The 25,052-nt window shown below is 37.4% G+C and overlaps 1 protein-coding gene across 1 annotated transcript in view; it reads right to left on the bottom strand.

Annotated features, from left to right (window-relative positions):
• Positions 1-250: 250 nt before the first annotated feature.
• The window catches only part of FLVCR1 (FLVCR heme transporter 1), a gene marked incomplete at both ends in the record, with an annotated part of 34,680 nt that continues 9,878 nt past the window's right edge, over positions 251-25,052 (bottom strand). The window contains 8 exon segments of the mRNA NM_001009302.1: positions 251-353; positions 510-577; positions 1,967-2,078; positions 2,508-2,613; positions 3,113-3,223; positions 13,018-13,121; positions 14,609-14,676; positions 22,707-22,847. Of these exon segments, the coding sequence (NP_001009302.1) occupies positions 264-353; positions 510-577; positions 1,967-2,078; positions 2,508-2,613; positions 3,113-3,223; positions 13,018-13,121; positions 14,609-14,676; positions 22,707-22,847 (800 nt within the window).

The following is a 25,052-nucleotide window of genomic DNA, read 5'->3' on the forward strand; positions in this document are numbered from 1 at the left end:
CCACTTTTGGAAAATACACATCAAGAAGCTTACTTTCAGGTTGACAAGAGAGGACTATGAATGGAAGGCTCAGTTGATAAATGGTAGTGTTAATATGAGATGAGCCAAAGTCTGCTAAGCAAAATATTGCTTAAGGTTACAATTAAGCAAGATAATAATTATGGGTCACGTAATAATTTTCAAGGAAGTATCCATATCCCATAACGTTTAAACCAAGCCTTACTGCTCAAGTATCGCATGTTGTTAACTTTTTTTTTTTCACCTCAAATTGCCGATTCTGACTGCTTGGACATCACAATAGTTTTTGATTCTTTATCTGTGGGACTATCTTCAACTGTATCTTCAACTGGTACCTGCAGAAAGAATCAGGAAATAAAAACAGCTTACAGCATCTGGCATCTGCCATTATGACAGATCAATGATTGGCTCAGGAATACAAAATAGCTGACTAGACAGACAGGTTTCACACATTTCTCAATAGTTTAATCATAAAAATATTCATTACTTACAGCTTTAATATCACCATTTGCAATTCCTATATTTATATTGTGTCTTCTGAGATCAGACTTGATTAATGCTGAAACAGAAAAACCCCAAAGAGTTGATGTTACCAAAGAGCATATATGGATATGCTTTTCTCTAAGCGGCACAAAGTCTTTTTTGATATTGTCAAATTTAGCACACTGTACGACCATAATATCCAATAGCATCCTTGTAGCATGAAATAATACCAGGGCCTCTCTAAGCCATTAGCTTAATTAGCAAATCATTCATTAATGAATAAATACAGGATGCTAGGAACCAAAGATGAAAAGCACAATTCTTTCCATAGAGCACTCGCCCATCTAGGGAAATATTACCATGCAAACAATTATAACACTGTAGGATAATTGCAATAATGCACATATGTACAAGGTACAGTGGGAACATGGGAGAAAAAAAGTCCATGTCAGTCCAGAGAAAATTCAGGGAAGGCTTGCCAGAGAAGACATATTTGCATTGAAACTTGAAAAATGAGTAGGAACTTGTCAAGCAGATAAGAAGAGAGAGGAAGGCATCTAGGCAGGCAGCAAACAGGATATGCAAAGAATGTGAGACAGGAATAGAACAGCCAAGAATTTGGCACCAGAGGGAGTTTGGGATCATTGGAGCATCAAGGACAAGGGGGAGGAGGCAGGAAGTGTGGTTTGCTTGGCAGGTATCCGTACACTGTATAAGAGTTTAGCTGCCGTCTGAGTAGGGAAAAGGACTGCAGAGAGAAATTAACAGAGTGAGATAACAGAAGCCAGCGTGGGTGCGGAAACACTGTGGACATTAAGCCTTGCTTCTAAATCCACTTTTATGCTCATGCACCCGGACAAAGTACGGATTAAAGTCCTTTTCCATGCTCCTTCTCTAAAAGTTGGGCACCGCCGTCGTTCCTGCCCATGTCTATTCCGATTACACCTAAGAAGTGTACGAACTGACTAACCGTCCCTTGTGCCGTTTCCACCGCCACTCATTCTGGTAACCGCTGACGTGACTGGGCACGTCCTAAGTGCCAGACACCATGCAAGGAGCTTTTCATGAACCACTTCAGTTAATCCTCTTAGCAACCCTCTAGGGCAGGCTTTTTAATACCCTATTACGTGAATGAGAAAAGGAGGATACGAGAGTTTAAGCAATTTGTCTAAAGTCACACAGCGAGTGAGCAGCAGAGTCAGAACTCGAGTCCAGGTCTGCCGATTCCAGATCTTTACCGACTCTTCATACGCTGGCTTTGGTTTTTACGCATAGTAATGGTATTGAAGTTAAAATCTGAAAAATTAATTCATAGATTCATATCCTTGGGAAAAAATAAGTAGTAATCCCGCTTTTTATTTCCTCTTTCCCTTTGAGTTCTGGAAGCCACTGAGAATCAATATACGTGAAAAATATAAAGACGATATGACACAAGTACTTTTGTCAGGAAAATACCCTCATTTACCTGTTAAAATGATGCCTAGAAACAACCAAACACAGAGGAAAATGTTTCCTGCTTTAGGACTATAGTCTGTTGTGAGTTTTCCTTGAGCCAATGTGAACAGAATTCCAAATATCTAAAATAAAATAAGAGGAAATAATTGTTGTTGAATTTGCTTCTTTGAAATAAGTGTCATGTTTTCCTGAGAACTTTTCTTAACTATTTTATTCATATGATTTGGAAAGGCAGAAAGTTTAAACTTCTTATTCACTAGAATACCCAGTAAACTGGGGCGCCTGGGTGGCTCAGTTGGTTGGGCGACCAACTTTGGCTCAGGTCATGATCTCGCAGTTCATGAGTTTGAGCCCTGCATCGGGTTCTGTGCTGACAGCTCGGAGCCTGGAGCCTGCTTTGGATTCTGCGTCTCTGTTTCTCTCTGCCCCTCCCCCACTATGCTCTGTCTCTCTCTCTCTCTCTCTCTCTCAAAAATAAATAACCATTAAAAAAAAATTTAGAATAGTCTGTAAACTACTCATCTCAGATTTAAGAGAGGTCAGGGGTTTACCTGTGCAGCAGCATTAAGAAGACCAGATGAGGTGCCTTCAGATTCAGGGTAAGTGATTTCAACGGCAAATTCAAAACCCAATGGGAGGTAACCAGTCATGAAGAAACTACGAAAATAAATCCAGAATTACAGAAACAATTAACTGAAGGACAATAGCATACACTGTGGCAATCACTCTACTTCTCAGCCCTATTCTAGTGATCAAATAACTAAAGATTTTGAACTTGATGTGTGAAAGCAAGCCCCTATTATTATTCACCAATCAGTCCAAGGACAGAAGAACTGAAAAGCCAAGCAGTTCCCAAGTTTTCCTTTTTCTGAAAAAAAATTACCTCTGATTCGCTAAGTCAGTTGTTTTTCTAACTAAATAATGCTACCTGGACTAAGTAAGGCTTATCATTTTTCACCTGTCATATATACCAAAAAACATTTTCAAACTTTTTGTATTCTAAAGAATTACAAATTTATATGCACAGCACAGATTCTTTAAAGTTTAAAATATTTTTAAGGACATTTGGATGAACTAAAAATTTAAAACCATAGTAGTAATATTTCACAATTATAACAGCATGCTATCATTTCCCCTAAACACATTTGATGCTTACCCAAGCACCCCTCCAGTAACAAACACAACGATACCGTATCCAAGGTCCAATGTGAAAGTAAATATAACCATTCCAAGAAAAGATAAAATGTAAACAATCAGAGTAGTCTGTCTAAAACAAAAACAAAATTGTTAGTATTTTGTCTGATTTTCCTAGGCATATAAAAATCATGTTACTAACCATTGCTCCGTCCATACAGTAATAAATTCCTTGGTTTTCAAAATTCGGTTTCCCTTATATGGAAAAATGTTTCCACCAAAGCATTGACTTTATTTACTTTTATTTTTTTATAATTTATTTTTTAATTTACATCCAAGTTAGTTAGCATATAGTGCAACCATGATTTCAGGAGTAGATTCCTTAATGCCCCTTACCCATTTAGCCCACCCCACCTCCCACAACCCCTCCAGCAACCCTCTGTTTGTTCTCTATATTTAAGAGTCTCTTATGTTTTATCCCCCTCCCTGTTTTTATATTATTTTTGCTTCCCTTCCCTTATGCTCATCTGTTTTGTATCTTAAAGTCCTCATATGAGTGCAGTCATATGATATTTGTCTTTCTCTGACTGATTAATTTCGCTTAGCATAATATCCTCTAGTTCCATGCACATAGTTGCAAATGGCAAGATTTCATCCTTTTTGATTGCCGAGTAATACTCCATTGCCGAGTAATACTCCATGGACCCTTGGGCTCTTTCCATACTTTGGCTATTGTTGATAGCACAAAGCACTGACTTTAAATTTTTTTTTTTAATGTTCATTTATTTTTGAGACAGAGAGAGACAGAGCATGAACAGGGGAGGGGCAGAGAGAGAGGGAGACACAGAATCTGAAACAGGCTCCAGGCTCTGAGCTGTCAGCACAGAGCCCGACGCGGGGCTTGAACTCACGGACCGTGAGATCATGACCTGAGCCGAAGTCGACGCTTAACTGACCAAGCCACCCAGACGCCCCAAAGCATTGACTTTAAAGCTCACGTTTATAAAGCTTACATTTAAGATTCAACAGCAGCAATCAACAAAACTCACACCACATCCAGTGTTCAGACAGGAAGGAATATTCATATGGATAAAATAATTTTTGTGCCACCAAATGGGATAGTTCTGTAGCTGTATCTCAAGATTCATTTCAAATTTTACCTCTTCCAAAACACCTTTCCTAACCACTGCAGCTTACAAAGTTGTCTCTTCTTCCAAGTTCCCTTATCATTTTAGTAGCTACATAACTGTCACATGACAGACATCTATTGGACTTATGACATTGATTTTAGTCTGTTATATTATTATTTTTTCATATATGCATGCCTTATTTTCCCCTTTTAGACTACAAGTGTCTTAAAGACAGGGATCATATATTGCTTGTCATAATTCCTAGATGAATTATGCCCACAACAGAAGTTTGGTGAATGAATGGCAGTTACTCTGAGAACAAAATCAAGGCCAAAAAGAACATATTCCTATGCCTAGCAAGTTTTCTAATTGTAAAGTGGGCCAAAGACTATAAATAAATTTAATTCTTTACATATGTTCCCTTCATCTACAGATTGAATGGGTTTCACTGTAAGCTAACATTTCATAATAATGAAGCCACAGCAAGTACTATCTTAAATTATGGGAAAACTATCTTGGAGAATTTCAACATTGGAGGTCTTTGGAAGGGCTTACATAATGGTATCAAACAGATCTTGGGCCTTGAAAGGTACAGAAGATATATAGGTGACCGTTCCATATTTCATTCATTCATTTCATTTCCTTCTATTCATTTATGCACAGTTGCATTCATTCATTTCTCCCAAGCATATGGGGAGTTTTTGCCTGTTAAAAAGTGTAGCTACTGTTGGCCTAGGGGCCCAAGATGGAAGGCTAGGAAGACCCTGAACTCATGTCCTCCCGCAGACACGTAGAATCCATGCATAGAGCAATTCCTCCTGAAGAAGACCTTAGGGCTGATTGAACAGTTTCTGCATAATAGAACATAGAGGGACCATGTAGAGAACAGCAAGAGAGACAGAGACAGGGTAACAATGGGAACCCCACTGCAGACCCTATGATCTGCAGTAGGAGAGATATCACAGAACTGTCCCCCATGCAGATTCGTCTGGCCTGGGGCACAGCAAAATAAAAAAACAAAACAGTGGTTTAAAGGGCAACTTTTACTACTAGAACATCTACCAAACAATGGGGAAATTGCTGGAACTCACTTTGGGTTTGGAGATGCCAGTGAGCACCACTGTTTACATTCCTCCTCCCCCTGGAGAGCACAGATGGGAACAGAGTCCAGGCCCCTAGCACACACCAGCCCCATCTGTCCTGCAAGGGGAACCCTCCCAGACTGTATCTGCTCCAACTCTACTTGTCCCACAAGGCTGGCCTTTGGCACAGAGCACCCCAGGATCTTTGGCCTGGACCAAATGCAGCTCCAGCTAATCAGCCAAAGCAGCCAGGCACACAAATTCTACACAGGGGATGTTATTACATAACTCCACTCCTTCAAGACCAGGAGAGGTAGCTGTTCCACCTAACTCAGAGAAACAAACACAGAAGGTCAGACAAAAGAAGGGAGAGGAATATGTCTCAAAGAAAAGCATAAAAGAGAAATCTCAGAAAAGGAACTAAACAAGACAGGGATAAGTAAGTAATGTACCTGACAGAGTTCAAAGTAATGGTCAGAAAGATACTCACAGGACTTGAGAGAAGAGTGGACGAACTCACTGAGAACTTCAAAAAAGAGACACAAAATATAAAAAAGAACCAACCAGAGGTGAAGAATATAATGACTGAAATGAAAAACAAACCATAGGGAATCAATAAGCAGATTAGAGAATGCAGAATGAATCAGAGATTTGGAAGATACTCAAGCTGAACAACAAAAAAGAAAAAAGAATTTTTAAAAATAAGGAAGTTAAGGGACCTCTGAGACAACATCAAGCATACTAACATTTGCATTAGAGAGGTCCCAGAAAAAGAAAAGAGCAGAAAACTTACTTGAAGAAATAATAGCTGAAAACTTCCACAACCTGGAGAAAAAAAACAGACATCCAATTCCAGGAAACAAAGAGAGCCCCAAAGAAGATGAACCCAAGGAGGACCACGCCAAGGCACATAATAATTAAAACATCAACAAATTAAAGAATCTTAAAGGCAGCAACAGAAAAGTAAATACTTATGTACATGGGGAGCTCCATAAGGCTATCAGCTGATTTCTCAGCAAAAACTCTGCAGGGCAGAAGGGAGTAGCAGGATATATTCAAAATGCTGAAAGGAAAAAACCCACAATGAAGAATACTCTACCGGGCAAGATTATCATTCAGAATTCAAGGACAGATGGAGTTTCCAAGACAAATAAAAGTTAAAGGAGTTCATCACCACTACACCGGCCTTACAAGAAATGTTAAAGGGACTAATGAAGCCCAACACAGGGCTCGAAGCAATAAACTGTGAGATCATGACCTGAGCCGAAATCGAGAGTCAGGTGCTTAACCAACTGAGCCACCCAGGTGCCTCTAAAAGGACTACTGTAAACAGGAAAAAAAAAAAAAAGGCCATAAATAGAAGTAAGATAACTATGAAAGGAAAAAATTTCATTAGCAAAGGCAAACATATAGTAAAGGAAGATCAATCACTTATAAAGCTACTATAAAGATTAAAAGACAAAGTAGCAAAATCAATTATATCTACAAAAATTAGCTGAGGGATAAAAAGTAAAAGATGCAAAATATAACATCATATACCTAAAAAGTGGAGGGGGGAGTAAAAAAATAGTGCTTTCAAAATGCATTTCAACTTAAGCAACCATCAACTTCAAATAGGCTGCTATATACATGGGATGTTATATATGAATCTCATGGTGACAACAAACCCAAAACCTGTAATAGATCCACAAAAAATAAGGAGAAAGAAATCCAAGCATAACACTAAAGAAAGTCATCAAATCACAAAGGAAGAGAGCAAGAAAGGAACAGAGAAGAACTACAAAAACAATCATAAAACAATTAAAATGGCAGTAAGTATATATGCATCAATAATTACTTTAAATATTTTTGGGGGGGGGAGCCTGGGTGGCTCAGTCAATTAAGCATCTGAATTCAACTCAGGTTGTGATCTCACAGCTTGTGAGGTCAAGCTCTGCACTGGGCTCTGTGCTGACAGCTCAGAGCCTGAAGCCTGCCTCAGATTCTGTTTCCTCCTCTCTCTCTGCCCCTCCCCTGCTTGTGCTCTGTCTCTCTCAAAAAATAAACATTTTTTAAAAAGGTCTAAAAATATCTTTTTTTTAAATGTTTTATTCTTGAGAGCCAGAGATGGAACATGAGTGGGGGAGGGGCAGAGAGACAGAGAGACACAGAATCTGAAATAGGCTCCAGGCTCTGAGCTGTCAGCACAGAGCCCGACATGGGGCTCAAACCCACAAACTGTGAGATCACAACCTGAGCTGAAGCTGAACACTTAACTGACTGAGCCCCCTAGGCACCCCGCATCAATAATTACTTTAAATGTAAATGGACTAACTGCTCCAATCAAAAGACATAAGGTGACACAATGGATGAAAACAACAAGACCCATCTATATGCTGCCACCAAGAGATTCATTTCAGACCTAATGACACATACAGATGTGAAGGGATGGAAAAAGACATTTCATGCAAATGGAAGCAAAAAAAAAAAAAAAAATGCTGGGGTAGCAATATTTAGGTTAGGCAAAATACTTTACTTAAAAAAAATTTTTGTTAACATTTATTGTTTTTTGTGTGTGGTTTTTTTTGTTTTTGTTTTTAATGTTTATTTATTTTTGACACAGAGAGAGACAGAGCATGAACGGGGGCGGGGCAGAGAGAGAGGGAGACACAGAATGGGAAGCAGGCTCCAGGCTCTGAGCCATCAGCCCAGAGCCTGACGCAGGGCTCGAACTCACGGACCGCGAGATCGTGACCTGAGCTAAAGTCAGACGCTTAACTGACTGAGCCACCCAGGCACCCCTAACATTTATTGTTGAGAGAGAGAGAGAGAGACAGAGACAGAGACAGAGACAGAGCATGAGTGAGGGAGGGGCAGAGAGAGAAGAAGACACAGAATCTGAAGCAGGCTCCAGGCTCTGAGCTGTCAGCACAGAGCCTGATGCAGGGATTGGATTCGCAAACCATGAGATCATGACCTGAGCCAAAGTCGGATGCTTAACTGACTGAGCCACCCAGGTGACCCTAGACAACATACTTCAAAACAAAGATTGTAAAAGGAGACAAACAAGGGCATTGCATAATGATAAAGGAATCAATCCAACAAAAAGGTATAATAATTGTAAATAACTATGCACTCAACATAGAAGTCCTAATTATATAAAGCAAATATTAACAAACATAAAGGGAGAAATTGAGTAATACAGTTAACAGTAGGGGACTTTAACACGCCCCCCCCATACTTACATTAATGGATAAATCACTCAGAAAATAAGTAAACAGTGGCTTTGAACGATCCATTAAAACCAGATAAACTTAACATACATACAAAGCATGCCATCTAAAAACAGTAGAATACACATTCTTTTCAAGTGCACATGGAAAATTCTCTAAGATATATCACATGTTAGGCCATGAAACAAGTCTCAATCAATTCAAGAAGACTGAAATCATATCAAGTATCTTTTTTGACCACAATGGTATGAAACCAGAAATCAAGAATAAATTTAAAAATTATAATGATGCCTGGGTGGCTCAGTCATTTAAGCATCCGACTTTGGCTCAGGTCATGATCTCACGGTTCGTGAATTCAAGCGCCATATCAGGCTCTCTGCTATCAGCAAAGAATCTGCTTCGGATCCTCTGTTTCCCCCTCTCTGCTCCTACCCTGCTTGCTCATGCTCTCTCTCTCTCTCTCTCTCTCTCAGAAGTAAACATTTTTAAAAAATACAAGAAGAAACTGGAAAAAACACAAAGACATGGAAGTTAAGCAATATGCTACCAAATAACCAAAGGGACAATGAAGAAATCAAAGAGAAAATTAACATACCTGGAAACAAATGAAAATGGGAACATAGTAGCTCACAATCTTTGGGACAAAGCAAAAGCAGTTCTAAAAGGGACGTTTATAGTGATACAGGCCTTCAGAAGCAAGAAAAATCTTCAAAAAGCAAGAAAAATCTCAAATAAATGATCTAAACTTATACCTAAAGGAACTAGAATAAGAACAAAGAAAGTCCAAAGTCAGTTGAAGGAAAGAAATAATAAAGAACAGAGCATAAATAAATGACATAGAGACTATAAAAGATTATGACACTAAGAGCCAGTTCTTTGAAAAGTAAGCAAAATTTACATACCTTTAGCCATTCTCATCAAGAAAAAAGAGAAGACCCAAATAAATAAAGTCAGAAATGAAAGAAATTACAACTGACACCAGAGGAATACAAAGGATTATAAGAGAATACCATGAAAAATTGTATGCCAAAAAATTGGACAACTTAGAAGAAATGGATAAATTCCTAGAAACATGTAATTTTCTAAGACTGATTCAGGAAGAAGTAGAAAAATCTAAAGACTGGTTGTTAGTAACAAAAATGAATCACTAATCAAAAACCTCCCAAGGGCAGAAGTCTAGAACCAGATGAATTCACAGGTGAATTCTACCAAACATTTAAAGAGCTAATATCTATACTTCTCAAACTATTCCAAAAAATATAATAAGAAGGAACATTTCCAAATTCATTTTACGAGGCCAGCATTACAATGCTACTGAAACCAGACAAAGACCTTACAAAAAAGAAAATTACTGGGGCGCCTGGGTGGCTCAGCCAGTTAAGCGTCCGACTTCGGCTCAGGTCACGATCTCTTGGTCTGTGGGTTCGAGCCCCGCGTCAGGCTCTGGGCTGATGGCTCGGAGCCTGGAGCCTGCTTCCGATTCTGTGTCTCCCTCTCTCTCTGTCCCTCCCCCATTCGTGCTCTGTCTCTCTCTGTCTCAAAAATAAATAAACGTTAAAAAAAAATTTTTTTTAATAAAAAAAAAAAGAAAATTACAGACTAATACCCCTGATGAACACAGCTGCAAATCTTCAACAAAAATATTAGCAAACTGAATTCAACAATACATTAAAAGGCTCAGGTAGGATTTTTTTTCCAGGGATGCAAGGATGATTCACTAGCTGCAAATAAATCAATGTGATGTACCACATTAACAAAATCAACAATAAAAATCATATGATCAACTCAACAGACGCAGAAAAAGCATTTGACAAAATTCAACATTCATTCAAGATAAAAGCTTTCAACAAAGTAGGTTTAGAGAGAACATACTTCAACTTAATAAAGCCCATATGTGACAAAAATACAGTTAACATCATAATGATAAAAAGCTGAGAACTTTTCTTTAGATGAGGAACAAGACAAGGATGGCCATTCTCACCTCCTTTATTCAACATAGTATTGGAAGTCTTAGTCACAACAATCAGACAAGAAAAAGAAATAAAAGGCATCCAAATTGGTAAGAAAGAAGTAAAACTGTCACTATTTGCAGATGATACGATACTATATATGCCTAAAGACTCCACCAAAAACTATTAAAACAAATGAATGAATTCAGTAAAGTTGCAGGATATGAAATTAATATACAGACTCTGTTGTGTTCTTATACAATAACAAAGTACCACGAAAAGAAATTGAGGAAACAGTCCCATTCACAACTGTATTAAAAAGAAAATGAAACTACAAAAACCCCAAATAAGCCAAAGTAACCTTGAGAAAGAATAAAACTGAAAGTATCATAATCCCATATTTCAAATTATACCACAAATTTATAATAATCAGAACGGTATGGTACTGGCCCAAAAGTAGACACAAAGACCAATAAAACAGAATAGAGAGTCAGAAATAAACCCATGCTTACACAGTGAATTAATCTATAAGAAAGGAGGCAAGAAACAGTCTCTTCAGTAACTGGGTGCTGGGAAAGCTGGACACCCACATGCAAAAGAATGAAACTAGAACAGTTCCTCACACCACACACAAACATAAAATCAAAATGAATTAAAGACCTAAATGTAAGACCTGAAATCATAAAACTCCTAAAAGAAGACACATAGTAACCTCTTAGACATTCTCCTTAGCAATATTTTTCTGTATTTGTTTCCTCAAAGGAAACAAAAGCAAAAATAAACTATTAGAACTATATCAAACTAAAAAGCTCTTCTATAGCAAATGAAACTGTCAAGAAAAGGAAAAGGCAACTTACTGAATGGGGGAGAGATTTGCAAATGATATATACAATAAAGGATTAATATCCAAAATTATATAAAGAACTAATACAACTCAACACCAAAAAACCAAATAATTCAATTAAAAATTGAGGACCAGAATAGACATTTTCCCAAAGGCATATAGGTGGCCAGCAGACACATGAAAAGATGCTCAACATCACTAATCATCAATGAAATGCACATCAAAACCATAATGAAATGTCACCACATGCTTTTCAGAACGGCTAGTATCACAAACACAAGAAATAACAAGTGTTGGTGAGGATGTGGAGAAAAGGGAATCCTTGTGCACTGCTGGTAAATGTAGCTTGATGCAGCCACCATGGAAAACAGTATGGAAGTTCCTCAAAAAATTAAAAATTGAAATACTACATGATCCAGTAATTCTACTTCTGGGCTTTCCCCCAGGAAAATAAAAACACTAATTCAAAAAGATATGTGCACTCCTCTTGGGATGAGCCCTGGGTGTTGTATGCAAGCAATGAATCATGGGAATCTACACCCAAAACCAAGAGCACACTGTATACACTGTATGTTACCTAACTTGACAATAAATTATGTTTGAAAAAATAATAATAAAAGCTAGAAAATGAGAAAAAAAAGATATGTGCACTCCTATGTTTACTGCAGCATTATTTATAATAGCCAAGATATTGAAGCAACCTAAGTGTCCACTGATAGATGAATGAATAAAGAATATGTATGTATTTACATACATAAATGAATAAAGAATACACACACATACAATGGAATATTAGCTGTCAAAAAAGAATGAAATCTTGTCATTTGCGACAACATGGATGGACCGTGAAGGCATTATGCTAAGTGAAATAAGTCAGACGGAAATACAGAAATACCATATGATTTCACTTACATGTGGAATCTAAAAGACAAAATGAATGAACAAACAAACAGAAACAGACTCATAAATACAGAGAACAAACTGGTGGTTGTAGGAGTAGGGGGAGGTGTGGGCAAAAGAGGTGAAGGAATCAAGAGATACAACCTCCAGTAATAAAATAAATAGGTCATGGGAATGGAAAGTACAGAATAGGGAATATAGTCAATAATATAAGAACTTTGTATAGTGACAGATGGTAACTACATTTATCATGGGGAACATTTAGTAATGAAAATAATTGTTCCCCTATGTTTACTGCAGCATTATTTACAATAGCCAAACTATGGAAGCAGCCCAAATCCATCAATAGATGAATGGGTAAAGTATATACACACAATGGCGTATTATTCAGCCATAAAAAAATGAATGAACTCTTGGCATTTGCCACGACATGGATGGAGCTAGAGAGTATAATGCTAAGTGAAATCAGTCAGTCAGAAAAAGACTAATACCATATGATTTCACTCATATGTGGAATGTAAGAAAGAAACCAAACAAAGGAAAAAAAAGAGTGAGAGAGAGAGACAAACCAAGAAACAGACTCTTCAGTATAGAGAACAAACTGATGGTTACCAGAGGGGAGGTAGATAGATAGATAGATAGATAGATAGATAGACTTCACTTAGAAGAGAAGGGAATCTAAGAATGTCTAAAATCCAGGTCTTTCCATAATAATAACACTTCTTAAATTTATGAAAATAAAAATCACAGTCTCCATTAAACCCAAAATACCTTAGGTTGTACACTGTACATTTATCTACCATCACTTACTTGTATATTTTGGTATAATCAAGCCAAAAGCCACAAAGAATAGAGCCCACCATTCCAGCCACTACCAATGTTAGCCCAATCTTTCCAGCACTCACTTCTTCTCCCTTAAAAAAATTTTCATAAGAAGTTAATCAGATACTTCTTGAATGGATCAAGAAGATGTGGTATATATATACACAATGGAATACTACTCAGCAATCAAAAAGAACATCTTGTCATTTGCAACAATGTGGATGGAACTAGAATGTATTATGCTAAGCAAAATAAATCAGAGAAAAAGAAATATCATGATTTCACTTATATGTAGAATTTAAGAAACAAAACAGATGATGAACATAGGGGAAGGGAAGGAAAAATAAGATAAAATGGAAAGGGAGGCAAACCATAAGAGACTCTTAAATACAGAAAACAAATTGAGGGTTGCTGGAGCGGTGATAGGCATTAGTGAGGGCACTCATTGGGATGAGCACTGGGTGTTACATGTGAGTGATGAATCATGGGGTTCTGCTCCTGAAACCAATACTACATTGTATGTTAATTTGAATTTAAATAAATTAATTAAAAAACAAAAATCAAGAGAAGTTAATCAGATACTTCTAATTCAAATAGATCTTTCACATTCCCATACATTCCACAGTCAATGGAAATAATCAGATAAAATTAAGCATAGAATATAGTGGGAAATTGAGTATATCTGTTAGGGTGAGTGGTTTAGGGGGCAGGTAACGAACATGTGAAGGGCATTCTATTTTCAAACCAGAAAAAAAGAAAACCTAAAATGTGGGAGAAATCAAAAGAAATTTTTCCCATTCCTCCATGGTTAGAAAATGCAATGATCTTTGTTAGAATTCACAGAAGTCTGAGGAGATTAATCTGTTTTTATATATTACAACTGCTTTCTCCTTTCAAAAGGAAAGAGAGGTCACAGCTTGATATTTACTTCTTTATATTTGGATTGGTTTCCTTTAAAATTGTCTCTTTGTCTTTTCCCATATAACCAGTCACATTTTTTTAAAAAAGTATTGAGTGCCTGGGTGGCTCAGTTGGTTAAGCATCTGACTTCAGCTCAGGTCATGATCTCGCAATCAGCGGGTTTGAGCCCCACGTCAGGCTCGGTGCTGACAGTTCAGAGCCTGGAGCCTACATTAGATTCTGTGTCTCCCTCTCTCTCTGCCCCTCCCCCGCTCATGCTCTCTCGCTCTCTCTCTCTCTCAAAAATAAACAAACATTAAATTAAAAAAAAAGTATCAAAAAAAGACTTAGGTATTATCACTGTAATAATAACCTCTGCTTTCCATTTTGTGTGCTTTATAAATTAGATTAAATGTATTCTCAATTAAAACAAATATAAATCTCTTAAAAGCAATAAAGTCATAAACCTTTTTTTTTTCCAAGATTTTATTTTTGAGTAATCTCTATACCCTATGTGGGGCTCGAACCTACATCCCCGAGATCAAGAGTCGCACACTCCATTGACTGAGCCAGCCGGTTACCCTATAAATCTTTAATCTTATGATCACACTAACAGGAATCACACTGCTTAAGAAACATTCTTGGCCAGGCATGTGACACGGCACAGACAGACACTTACCTTGTAATATGTCAATATCATTTGATTCAATAATGTTGAAACTGAATAAAATGCTCCAGTTATGATACCTACAATAACAAACAGAAAATTGTAAATGCACCACTTACTAGTTCATAATGTGATATGAGCACTCTGGGGCAATTGTGAAAATAGCATGTATTTCCTAGACAGCTGACAGAAAACTAAAAACTCTTGCCATTCCCTTTCAGGATATGGAGTGATCAATTTAATACCTAAACTTACTAGAGATTACAATAGTAAAATTCTGTCATTACATCATTTATTATTACTTAGACTCAGATATGCCAACCATAAATAATGTCTCCATGCATAACACTGTACATAGCCATCAAGCACTGAACGGATTGCTTATTGAGCACCTACAGTGTACTCGAGCTAATGAATGTTCAAACAGAAGACAGAATCCCTACTTCAGAGATGTCACCCCTGCATCAAAGATTTCAAGGCAATTAGTAAAATAATATTAATTACAGAATATGTAAAAAGGGAAAAATAAAAACAGCTGGTTATCAGAAAGCACATGACTACGTTTGAATCTTGAGGATTCCTGGCATATCTTGCATGACTTTAGGTAAGCCTCTCAACCTAGCAAGACTTACGTTTATTCTTTCTTTCTCTTTATTATTAAATATTTCAAGCATAGAAAATAGTGCAGATAGTAATTTAGCAAATACCCTTACTCATCACCCAGCTTCATAAACCCTTAACATTTTGCCATTTTTGCTTTAGATTAATTTTTTAGATCTTCTCTAATCCTGTTCTTCTTATTCTTTTTCAGAAGTAACTCCTTTCCTGATGTCAGCGCTTATTGTTTTAGATATTATATGTGTATCATCTGCAGCTTGCTCTTATCACTCAATATTATGATTTTGAGATTTACCTGAGGCAATACTTTAAATTCTGGTTCATTAGTTTTCTCTACTATTTAATAGTCCATTGTGTGAAAAATACTGCAATTTAATGATCTCTTGTAAAGTCAATAGACACTTAAGGCTTTTCCCTATTTTTTGCTATTTAAAATAATATTGCAATGAATATTATGTTTTTGTTATTACATATAAGGATTTCTCTAAGTCTATATCTAGGAACAGAATGTCTATTTTCTGGATAGAGCCAAATTGGTCTTTCGAACAGTTTTATCAGTTTATACTACTCGCAGAGTTCCTTTACTCCATATTCTTGCCATATTTGTTTTCTCTAGACTAAAAAATATTTATTTTTTTGCCAACTTGAATACATGTAATATTATTTCTTACTCTGTCTTGATTTGCATTGCTTTGATAAGTAATAAGGTTTAGCATCATACATGAGTAATACACAAACACATAAAGGCCTTCTGGTTCCCTTAAATTGTTTGTTCTCACTGAGTGGTATGAGCTATTTTTACATTGTAGGTGCTAATCCTTTGTTGGTTATATGCACCACAGACACTTTCTCATGCTTTATGTCTTGTCTTTTCACTTTTTATGGTGTGTTTTCATTTCATTTTATTTTTTTCTACTGTTTACTTATTTCTGAGAGAGAGAGAGAGCAGGGGAGGTGCAGAGAGAGAGAGGGAGACACAGAATCTGAAGCAGGCTCCAAACTCTGAGCTGTCAGCACAGAGCCCGACGCGGGGCTTGAACTCATGAACTGCAAGATTGTGACCTGAGCTGAAGTCAGATGCTCAACAAACTGAGCCACCCAGGGCCCCTCATGATATCTTTTTAGAAAAGACCATTATCTTAATGTAATCATACTTATCAATCTTTTTCTTTAGGGTTTATGTTTTATTATTTTTTAAGATTTTATTTTATTACAATTGTTTTTAATTTTAATTTTTTATTTTTGCGAGAGAGAGCATTGTGTGAGTGGGGAAGGGGCAGAGAGACAGGAAGACACAGAATCCAAAGCAGGCTCCAGGCTCTGAGCTGTCAGCACAGAGCCCGACGTGGGGCTCGAACACACGAACCATGAGATCATGACCTGAACCGAAGTCGAACAGTTAACCGACTCAGCCACCCAGGTGCCCCATTTATTTTTTTTATTTTAGAGAGTGAGGAAGTCTAAGTGGGGGAGAGGGGCAGAAGGAGAGAGAGAGAGAGAGAGAGAGAGAGAGAGAGAGAGAGAGAGAGAATCTTAAGCAGGCTCCATGCTCAGTGCAGAGCTCAACATGCAGCTTGATCCCACGACCCTAGAATCATGACCTGAGCCGAAGTCAAGAGTTGGGTGCTCAACTGACTGAGCCACCCTGATGCCCCAAGATTTTATTTTTAAGCACTCTTTATACCCAACGTGGGACTTGATACTTACAACCTCGAGATCAAAAGCTGCATGTTCTGCGAGCCAGCCAGGTGCCCTTGTGTTTTTTACATGAGAGATTCTTTTTAAGAATACTAAAGCCAGTTTCTAAAACATGTGCTTCTAAAACTTTAAAGTTCTAATTTTTACCCTTTGGTCTTTAATCCACTGCGATTCATTTTTTGTTCATGGTATGACATAGAGAGCTAATTTGACTTTATTGCTCAATTATCCCAGGACAATTCGCTGTATAGTTTCTCTTGTACCAAACATCTAGTTTTCATATATGCACCTTCTAGTCATTGGAGATGACTGCAAATACAGCAGTCCTCTCTTGTGTGCAGGGGATACGTTCCAAGTCCCCCGGTGGATGCCTGGAACTGCAGAGGGCACCAACCCTATGCATACTGTTTTTTCCTATACATACATACACACCTATATTAAAGTTTAATTTATAAATTGGCAGAGTAAGAGATTAACAACAGTACCTAATAAAAGAACAGAACAATTATAACAATATACAGTAATAGAAGCTATGTGAATGTGGTCTCTCTCAAAACCTTATTGTACTGTTTTCGTCTTACTGTGGATTAAAGACAAAGTGACTCTGTGATGAGATGAAGTGAGGTGAATGACACGGTGTGACGGAGTGTCAGGCTACCGCTGAGCTTCTGTGCACAGGCCAGAAGGAGTTGCCCCTGCTTCCTGACTGCGGTTGATCGCGGGTAACCACAGAAGAGGAAACTAGGCACAAGGGAGGATCACTGTGTAGTGGTTTTTTTCCTTCCAGGTACCTAGTGCCATGGCCATATGACTTTAAATGTGAGCAAAACTGACGTTACCCATTTGCTGTCCTAGTAATCACAACAGCCTGTGCCAAGATGTCATCCTGGATCCCTGAGTTAACTGATGAGCAGAGCCTTGCTGCCAATTCACAATGGACATGTAGTATTGGCAATAAATACATTTTTGATGTGTTAGGCCACTGAGGTTTTTTTGGCAGAACTTCATTGCTACAATACAACCTAGCCTGCAAACAGACACAGGGGTAGATCGCTGGGATCTCTACTCTGTTGCGGTAACCTAATGGTCTGTCCCTTGATTTTACATGGCATCTTAATAATCATTGTTTTATATGTACTGATATAAGAATGCGCCCTCAACTTGGTCTTCAACGAAATTATCTTTGCTCTTGGCCCTTACTTCTCTCACAGGAATTTTAGAAGTAGTCAAGTTCCATTACAAACCCTGTGTATACAGAAGATTGCAAAATGAGACCTATAGCTATCTAAAGATCATATCAAAAAACCCTGAGTAACTGGCCTTTGTTGCTCATGTCCCATTGAGTTCAGGAATATATAGGGACCCAGCTAGGTTAGCCTGGAGAGGCCAAGGAAGACAAAGAAGGCCTGTGCTCTGGCCTGGGGGTCCTCTACTGCGCTGTATCCTATGGGATCTTGAATCTATTCCAGACCGGAGTAAGGATAGCAAGAGTCTGGATAAGAATTATAATAGCAAGAGATATTGTTATCTGAGCCTAGAATATATTATTTTTCTGAGTTTCAGATAGCAAGTAGCAATAGTTGGCATAGTAAGGGATACAATTTTCTCCAAATAGCCCTACCTCAAAAACAATGTTAGCTTGGACTATTTGGTTCCTAAGTTTTGGATATTGTATATAATCCTGAAAACCTATCTCAGGAGTATAGTCCCTATCCAGACCATCCCATGTGCAACTCTGCTCCAACTTTCAATATGTAATACTAGACATGGAGGGAGACAGGTGCACTGCTAAAAGGTGTGATGTGACTCACTCATTCAAAATTATGATCCCTAACTCTTACTCCTCTGGTGAAGACTATGAGGTCAAGAAAGTTTTCCAACTGTCCTGGGGATTATTATTAATCTCCATGGTTTTTCCCAACCCTTTCTTTCTAATTCCTTCAACAAGAAAATTCTGTTTAGTGTCCTAATTAGTGTCTGTATCTGGCTTTTCTGTCAATCCAAATCTGCAACTGTCATTTATTAATACAGTGGTTTTGTAACGTTAACTGCCATCACTATAATCTCAAGTCTTCTATAAACATAGCTCTCCATTTAATTGAGGTCTTCTCTTGTCTTTTAACGCGTTCTAATTTTCTAACTTACAAAGTTCTTTTGTTGGATTTTTTCCTAGACATCTTATAGTGTTGGCTGCTGTTATACAAATATCTTTTTATAGGAATACAATTCTTATCAGGGTACCTTGGTGGCGCATTCATTTAAGCATCTGATTCCTGATTTGGGCTCAGGTCATGATCTCATGGTTCATGGAATAGAGCCCTAGGTTGGGCTCCGCCCTGAGTGTGGAGCCTGCTTGGGATTCTCTCCCTCCCTCTCTCTCTGCCCCTCTACCCACCAAAATAAAGAAATAAACATCTTTTTAAAAAGGAATACAACTCCTATAAATACATAGGAATGTAGTTGATATTTTCACATTGTCAGATTATCTACTAACCTTGCTGAACTCATTCTTATTAGTTTTAATAGTTATCTGTAGGTTCTCTTGCATTATTTTTATAGATCAGGGGGTCAGTAAACATTCTCTGCAAAGGGCCAGACAGTAAATATCTTTAGCTTTGCAGGTGCTGGGGTCTCTGATGCAACTACTCAGTGCTACCCTTGCAGCTCAAAAGCAGCAATAGACAATATGTAAACAAACAAAACTTTATTTATAAAAACAGGCAACAGAGTTGACTCATAGGCCATAGTTTGATGACTTTTGATAATCAACATAGTTGATTATAGTGTATATAATCATATTATCTATGAATAATAGCAACTTTCTTCTTTTCAACTCATCTACTTTTAAATTTTGTGTTAGTGAGCCAGCCAGAACTTCCAGCTGGATGATGAATAAAAGCGATGACACAGACATCCTTGTTTTAAAGGATACTGCTGCTCCTAAAGTTCTGCCTTTAGAATGATGTCTGGTAGAGAGTTTTTGTAGGTAAACTTTATCAGATTCATAAAGTTCATTTTTATGAATGAACAGTTAGCAGTTTGCTAAGTCTTTAATCAACGGGTATTGAATTCTATCAAATGCTTTTCCTTCAGCTATTGAGCAAATTTTCCTCTTTGATCTTTTACTGCAATAAATTATATTCATGAATTTCTAGTGCTAAATCAGTTTAGTACAACATCATTTCTTAAACCAAACTTGGCCAGGATGTATTGTCATTTTTATAAATTGCTAACGTAGCTTAGCTAATATTTTATTTTGCATTTTTACATTTTTTTCATAAGTGAAATTGACCTATAATTCTTTTCTTGCACTGTTCCTGATTTTGGTATCAAGGTTATACCAGCCTCACAAGGAAGCAGATGATACCAGTGATTGTCTCCAGGGAGGGGAACTCCCTGGAAACAGAGAGGTAACCTGGGGACAGAGATGGGGGAAGACTGGTTTTTCATTGTACGCCCTTTGTACCTCATGAATTTTATACTGTGTGCACTATGCATCCTTTGTAACCTACTAAATTTTGTACAAATAAATAAAATTTAGAATTAAGAAAAGAGAACTTTGATCCTTTATAAAATAGGTATAATATTTCTATCTCAAAAAAGTTAGATAAAATAATATATAGGGAAGACCTTTATAAATTTCAAAAAAAATAAGAAATTTTCACCTTATCACTTACGTATAATCAAGGAAGTACTAAATGATGTGTTACAAAAGAAATGACTCTTAAACTGTTGTTCACTTTTTAGATGTTTATATTACGTCCCCAGTTGGATTCTAATTTCTTCAGGGAAGAAATCACATACTATGCTTCTTTTTAGCCCACACAGTATCTAGAGCACTACTCTACAGTCAATGTTGATAATTACTGATGGAATACACAAACAAATGAATGAGTAACAAAATGAACAATAAGTGAGGCAAACATTAAGTTGGCCCTTGTAGGATCGCTTAGTGGAAAAAAGGAGCACATTTCAGGTAAAAGAAGTAATGGCACAAAATTACAGAGACTAGTATTAACAGTGTATATGCACGTGGAGGCATGTTTGTGTACGTGTGTGTCTGTGACAAGGGGTTGGTTATAAATGGACTGAAAGAAAGTTTTGTCTTGGGAAACAGTGAGAGATAAAAGAAGGTAGGAATCTTTCTTCCTTAAATGATAGGCTACAATACAGAGAAAGACAGATGCCATATGTTTTCACTCTTATGTGGATCCTGAGAAACTTAATAGAAACCCATGCGGGAGGGGGAAGGAAAAAAAAAAAAAGAGGTTAGAGTTGGGAGAGAGCCAAAGCATAAGAGACTCTTAAAAGAACAAACTGAGGGTTGATGGGGGGTGGGAGGGAGGGGAAGGTAGGTGATGGGCATTGAAGAGGACATCTTTTGGGATGAGTACTGGGTGTTGTATGGAAACCGATTTGACAATAAATTTCATACATTAAAAAAAAAATGAGAGGCTACAGAAACGAATTTGTTCTTATAGATAAAAATGACCCACTGTATTTACTCTACTTCCCAGTTACATGTTTTAGGGTTAAGCTAACCAACAGAAGCAACCAGCAAAATTAAGAAAAGGAACTATGACATGCTAAAGTATTAATGATGATATGACATAACATCTGGGGATCTGCTTAAAAAATATTCCAGGAAAAAAATAGAGGAAAGAAATAAAGCAAGAATGGTGAAATGCTGATCATTGAAGCTGGGTGATGATGGGTACATAGGGACTCACCATACTAAACGCTCTACTTTGGTGTTCAACAATTTGTACTAAAAAAAAAGAAAAAAAGATGAAGTAATCCTGGTAAAAGGGTGAGGTGAGTGTTTAGATGAGGGCATAATTTTTAACCACTTGTGAAACAGTTATGTACTAGGGTGTGCACTCCCAAAAAGATGTAAAAAAGAGAACAGCAGTGAGTGACTTCTGAAGACAAGACAGAAATAAGGGGTGTTGGCAGTTGATACAAACAGAGTTAACATGAAAAACAAAGAACAGGGGCACCTGGGTGGCTCGGTCAGTTAAGCGTCCCACTTTGGCTCAGGTCATGATCTCACGGCTCCTGAGTTCGAGCCCTGCGTCGGGCTCTGTGCTGACAGCTTGGAGCCTGGAGCCTGCTTCGGATTCTGTGTCTCTCTCTCTCCCTCTCTCTCTGTCCCTCCCCCACTCACTCTCTGTCTTCAAAAATAACATTAACATTAATAAAAATAAACATTAAACATTCAAAAATAAACATTAAAAATAAACATTAAAAAAATGTTTTTAAGGAAAACAAAGAATGAACTGTCAGCAAACTCTGAAGGGAGGCAAATATGTTGGTGCCTGCAGTCAAGGCCACAGTGTCAGAGGAGTATCTGTCAGCTGTCCTGAAATATCTAGAAGGGTGAGAATTCTTTTTCAAGTTAGAACTGGCTAAGGTGATCGCGTTAGTGTCTAGTCCTGACTGGGGAGGTCCAAATAGACGCCAGTTTGCACAGGGTCAGAGAAGGGAGCTGTTGGTGACGTTTCCCATAAGCTTACGGTAATTTATAAAGGACTTAAAATACTCTGTGAAAACTCAAAAAAGTTGACAGAATTTGTCTGTTTGAGATCTATTATTTGTTTTTGTTTTAAAAACGTGTAAGAAAATCCATCCTGAAGTTTTCACTTTTAGTTCAAAATTTATGACTGTGCCGTCATTATTTTTACAGTTAACAAACCTAGCTCATTAAAGCTCAAACCACTAGATTAAACGAAAATAATCTACAATGCTCAAAGGTTTACAGAGACATCGCAGAAAATAAAAGAAAACCACTTACCATAAGTGATCAATAGAAGGACAAAGGGAACGTTTCTAAATAGGTTCCTTATTGATTTCTTATAGGAGTACTTAGCAGGGGGGCTGTTTTGAAGAACTGCTTGAGCCTGACTTGGTGGATACTGAGGTTTTTCTTTGAATGCTAGAAACAGACATGAAAAGGAAATTAAATACACGTATTTAGTGAGTGGACTAAATCAGTTTAAATTTAAAGAGGTAGTGAGAGTCTTATAGTGAGGCTTTCAGTTTCATTAATTTTTAAGTGAGGAATGTCCTCCTGGTCCCCCGGAAACTGACTACAACTCAGAGATTTGGCCAGTTCACATGACTTAACTGCAAAACCATCAATAACATGCCACAACCTTGCCCACTGATTATTCCATTTTCAGTTAAGCAAGATTAATTTTTATCATAGTAGGTAGTCAACAATTCCATTTCTAAATTTAGTTCAATTTGTAATTGGAGATAACATCAGAAATAAGCAAACCAGTATGTTTACTGAACTTTGTTTTTAAACATTTATTTATTTTTGAGACACAGAGAGACAGAGCATGAACGGGGGAGGGTCAGAGAGAGGGAGACACAGAATCTGAAGCAGACTCCAGGCTCCGAGCCATCAGCCCTGAGCCCGACGCGGGGCTCAAACTCACAGACCGCAAGATCGTGACCTGAGTCGAAGTCGGACGCTTAACCGACTGAGCCACCCAGGCGCCCCTGTTATTGGACTCTTAGAAGATTATCTTGAGTTAGTTAACTATTTCCTTTTAAGTTTTGATATGAAATTTATCAACTGATTTAATTACACCTCTAGAATTGAAACAGGTCCAGGTGGATTCATGGCAGCAGAGCTCACCAAAACATCAGTTAATTACGATATACTGAAAACTTATCAAACTAAAACAGACTTCTATTTTTACAGGTGTCACAACTAATTCAAGAGGAGACATACTCATGAATATTCACTGGTTAATATGCTTACATCAGAGGACTGGACTGGTAGACATAAAATGTTTAAGTTGTTGCAATCCCTCCTCTTCCGTTCACCCTATCTGCTCCTTGCACTGTGGAGGGCGTCTGTTGTCCTTTCCTGAAAGTCTCTTTGTGTCCTAGTTAAGATAGGAGATATCTCTTTTCATTAATATTGGTAATACACAACTCACACAGTTGTAAAACAAAGCTTCAGAATATAAAAACCATGCTTACAAGGGAGTCATGGGGATTGAGTGAGTCTTAAGCCTCTTAGGTTTTTATTTACTCTGGTAAAGTAAGTATAAAAGGCTCAGCTTTGAACTCCAATTCAAAATGAAAACAATTCTTATTAATCTTCAACTCTACTAAATTTATTTCCTGAATACACGTGTTATCGTTTAGTTTCAGGTAATTAACTGCCCTGTTGGATAAAATCAGGCCTGTATTAGCTACACAATACACTAAAGTCAGGTTTAATTCTATACGAAGAAAAGGAAACAGAGGAACAGAAAACAGGGTCTCTGCCCCTGTTCACTTGGCACTGATTCTTTCAAATGATGAAATATGGCTTTTCTTTCTCCCTTGAAAACTAAAAAGCAATATCCGACTTTCTTCTCCCCACCAAAAGCGTGAGCCAATAAAATGATTAACTACCGGGGCACCTGGCTGGCTCAGTTGGTAGAACATGCGACTCTTGATCTTAGGGTCGTGAGTTCAAGCCCCACACTGGGCACAGAGCTTATATCATCATCATCATCATCATAATTAATAATAATAATAATAATAATTAATAGTGATAGTAATAAACTATTAAAGCAGTTATTCTCCAAAGTAGCCAAAGGATTTGGGGGGCACCACATTCAAACTTTTTCTCCCATGATGAATAAGCATATCTATTGTGTTTAGGAGTACTTCTACTTTTTGGAATTAGGTAATAACATTACCTTTTGATTTCATTATTTGTCCTGTTTGATTCAAGCAGACATTACACATATTAGCTTATCAGAAGACATGTAAAGGTTTGAATACTGGCTCTGCCTCATATTTTGTATAACTCTGAAGAAGTCAATTCATGTCTCTCAACTATAGATTTCTCATTCATAAAATGGAAATAACAACAAGCTGCTATGAGGATTATGTGACATTTGCAAAATAATTTTGTAATTATTGAATGCTACACAAAATACATTGTCTTTTTGAGGAATATTTATTTTTAAGAAGTCAGAGACCTTATCTCAGGGGCTTGAAATTCTCATAGCCTGGGTGAAACATATTTCTGTTAAAAGTTTATAATAGTAGCCTATATATAAATATCCTGAACATAAGAATCAAAAGTAAAATTACGCACACATGTTCTTTATTCATGTGTTTAAGTTGC

This window comes from Felis catus, chromosome F1, assembly GCF_018350175.1.
Source record: "Felis catus isolate Fca126 chromosome F1, F.catus_Fca126_mat1.0, whole genome shotgun sequence".
Classification (NCBI taxonomy): domain Eukaryota; kingdom Metazoa; phylum Chordata; class Mammalia; order Carnivora; family Felidae; genus Felis; species Felis catus.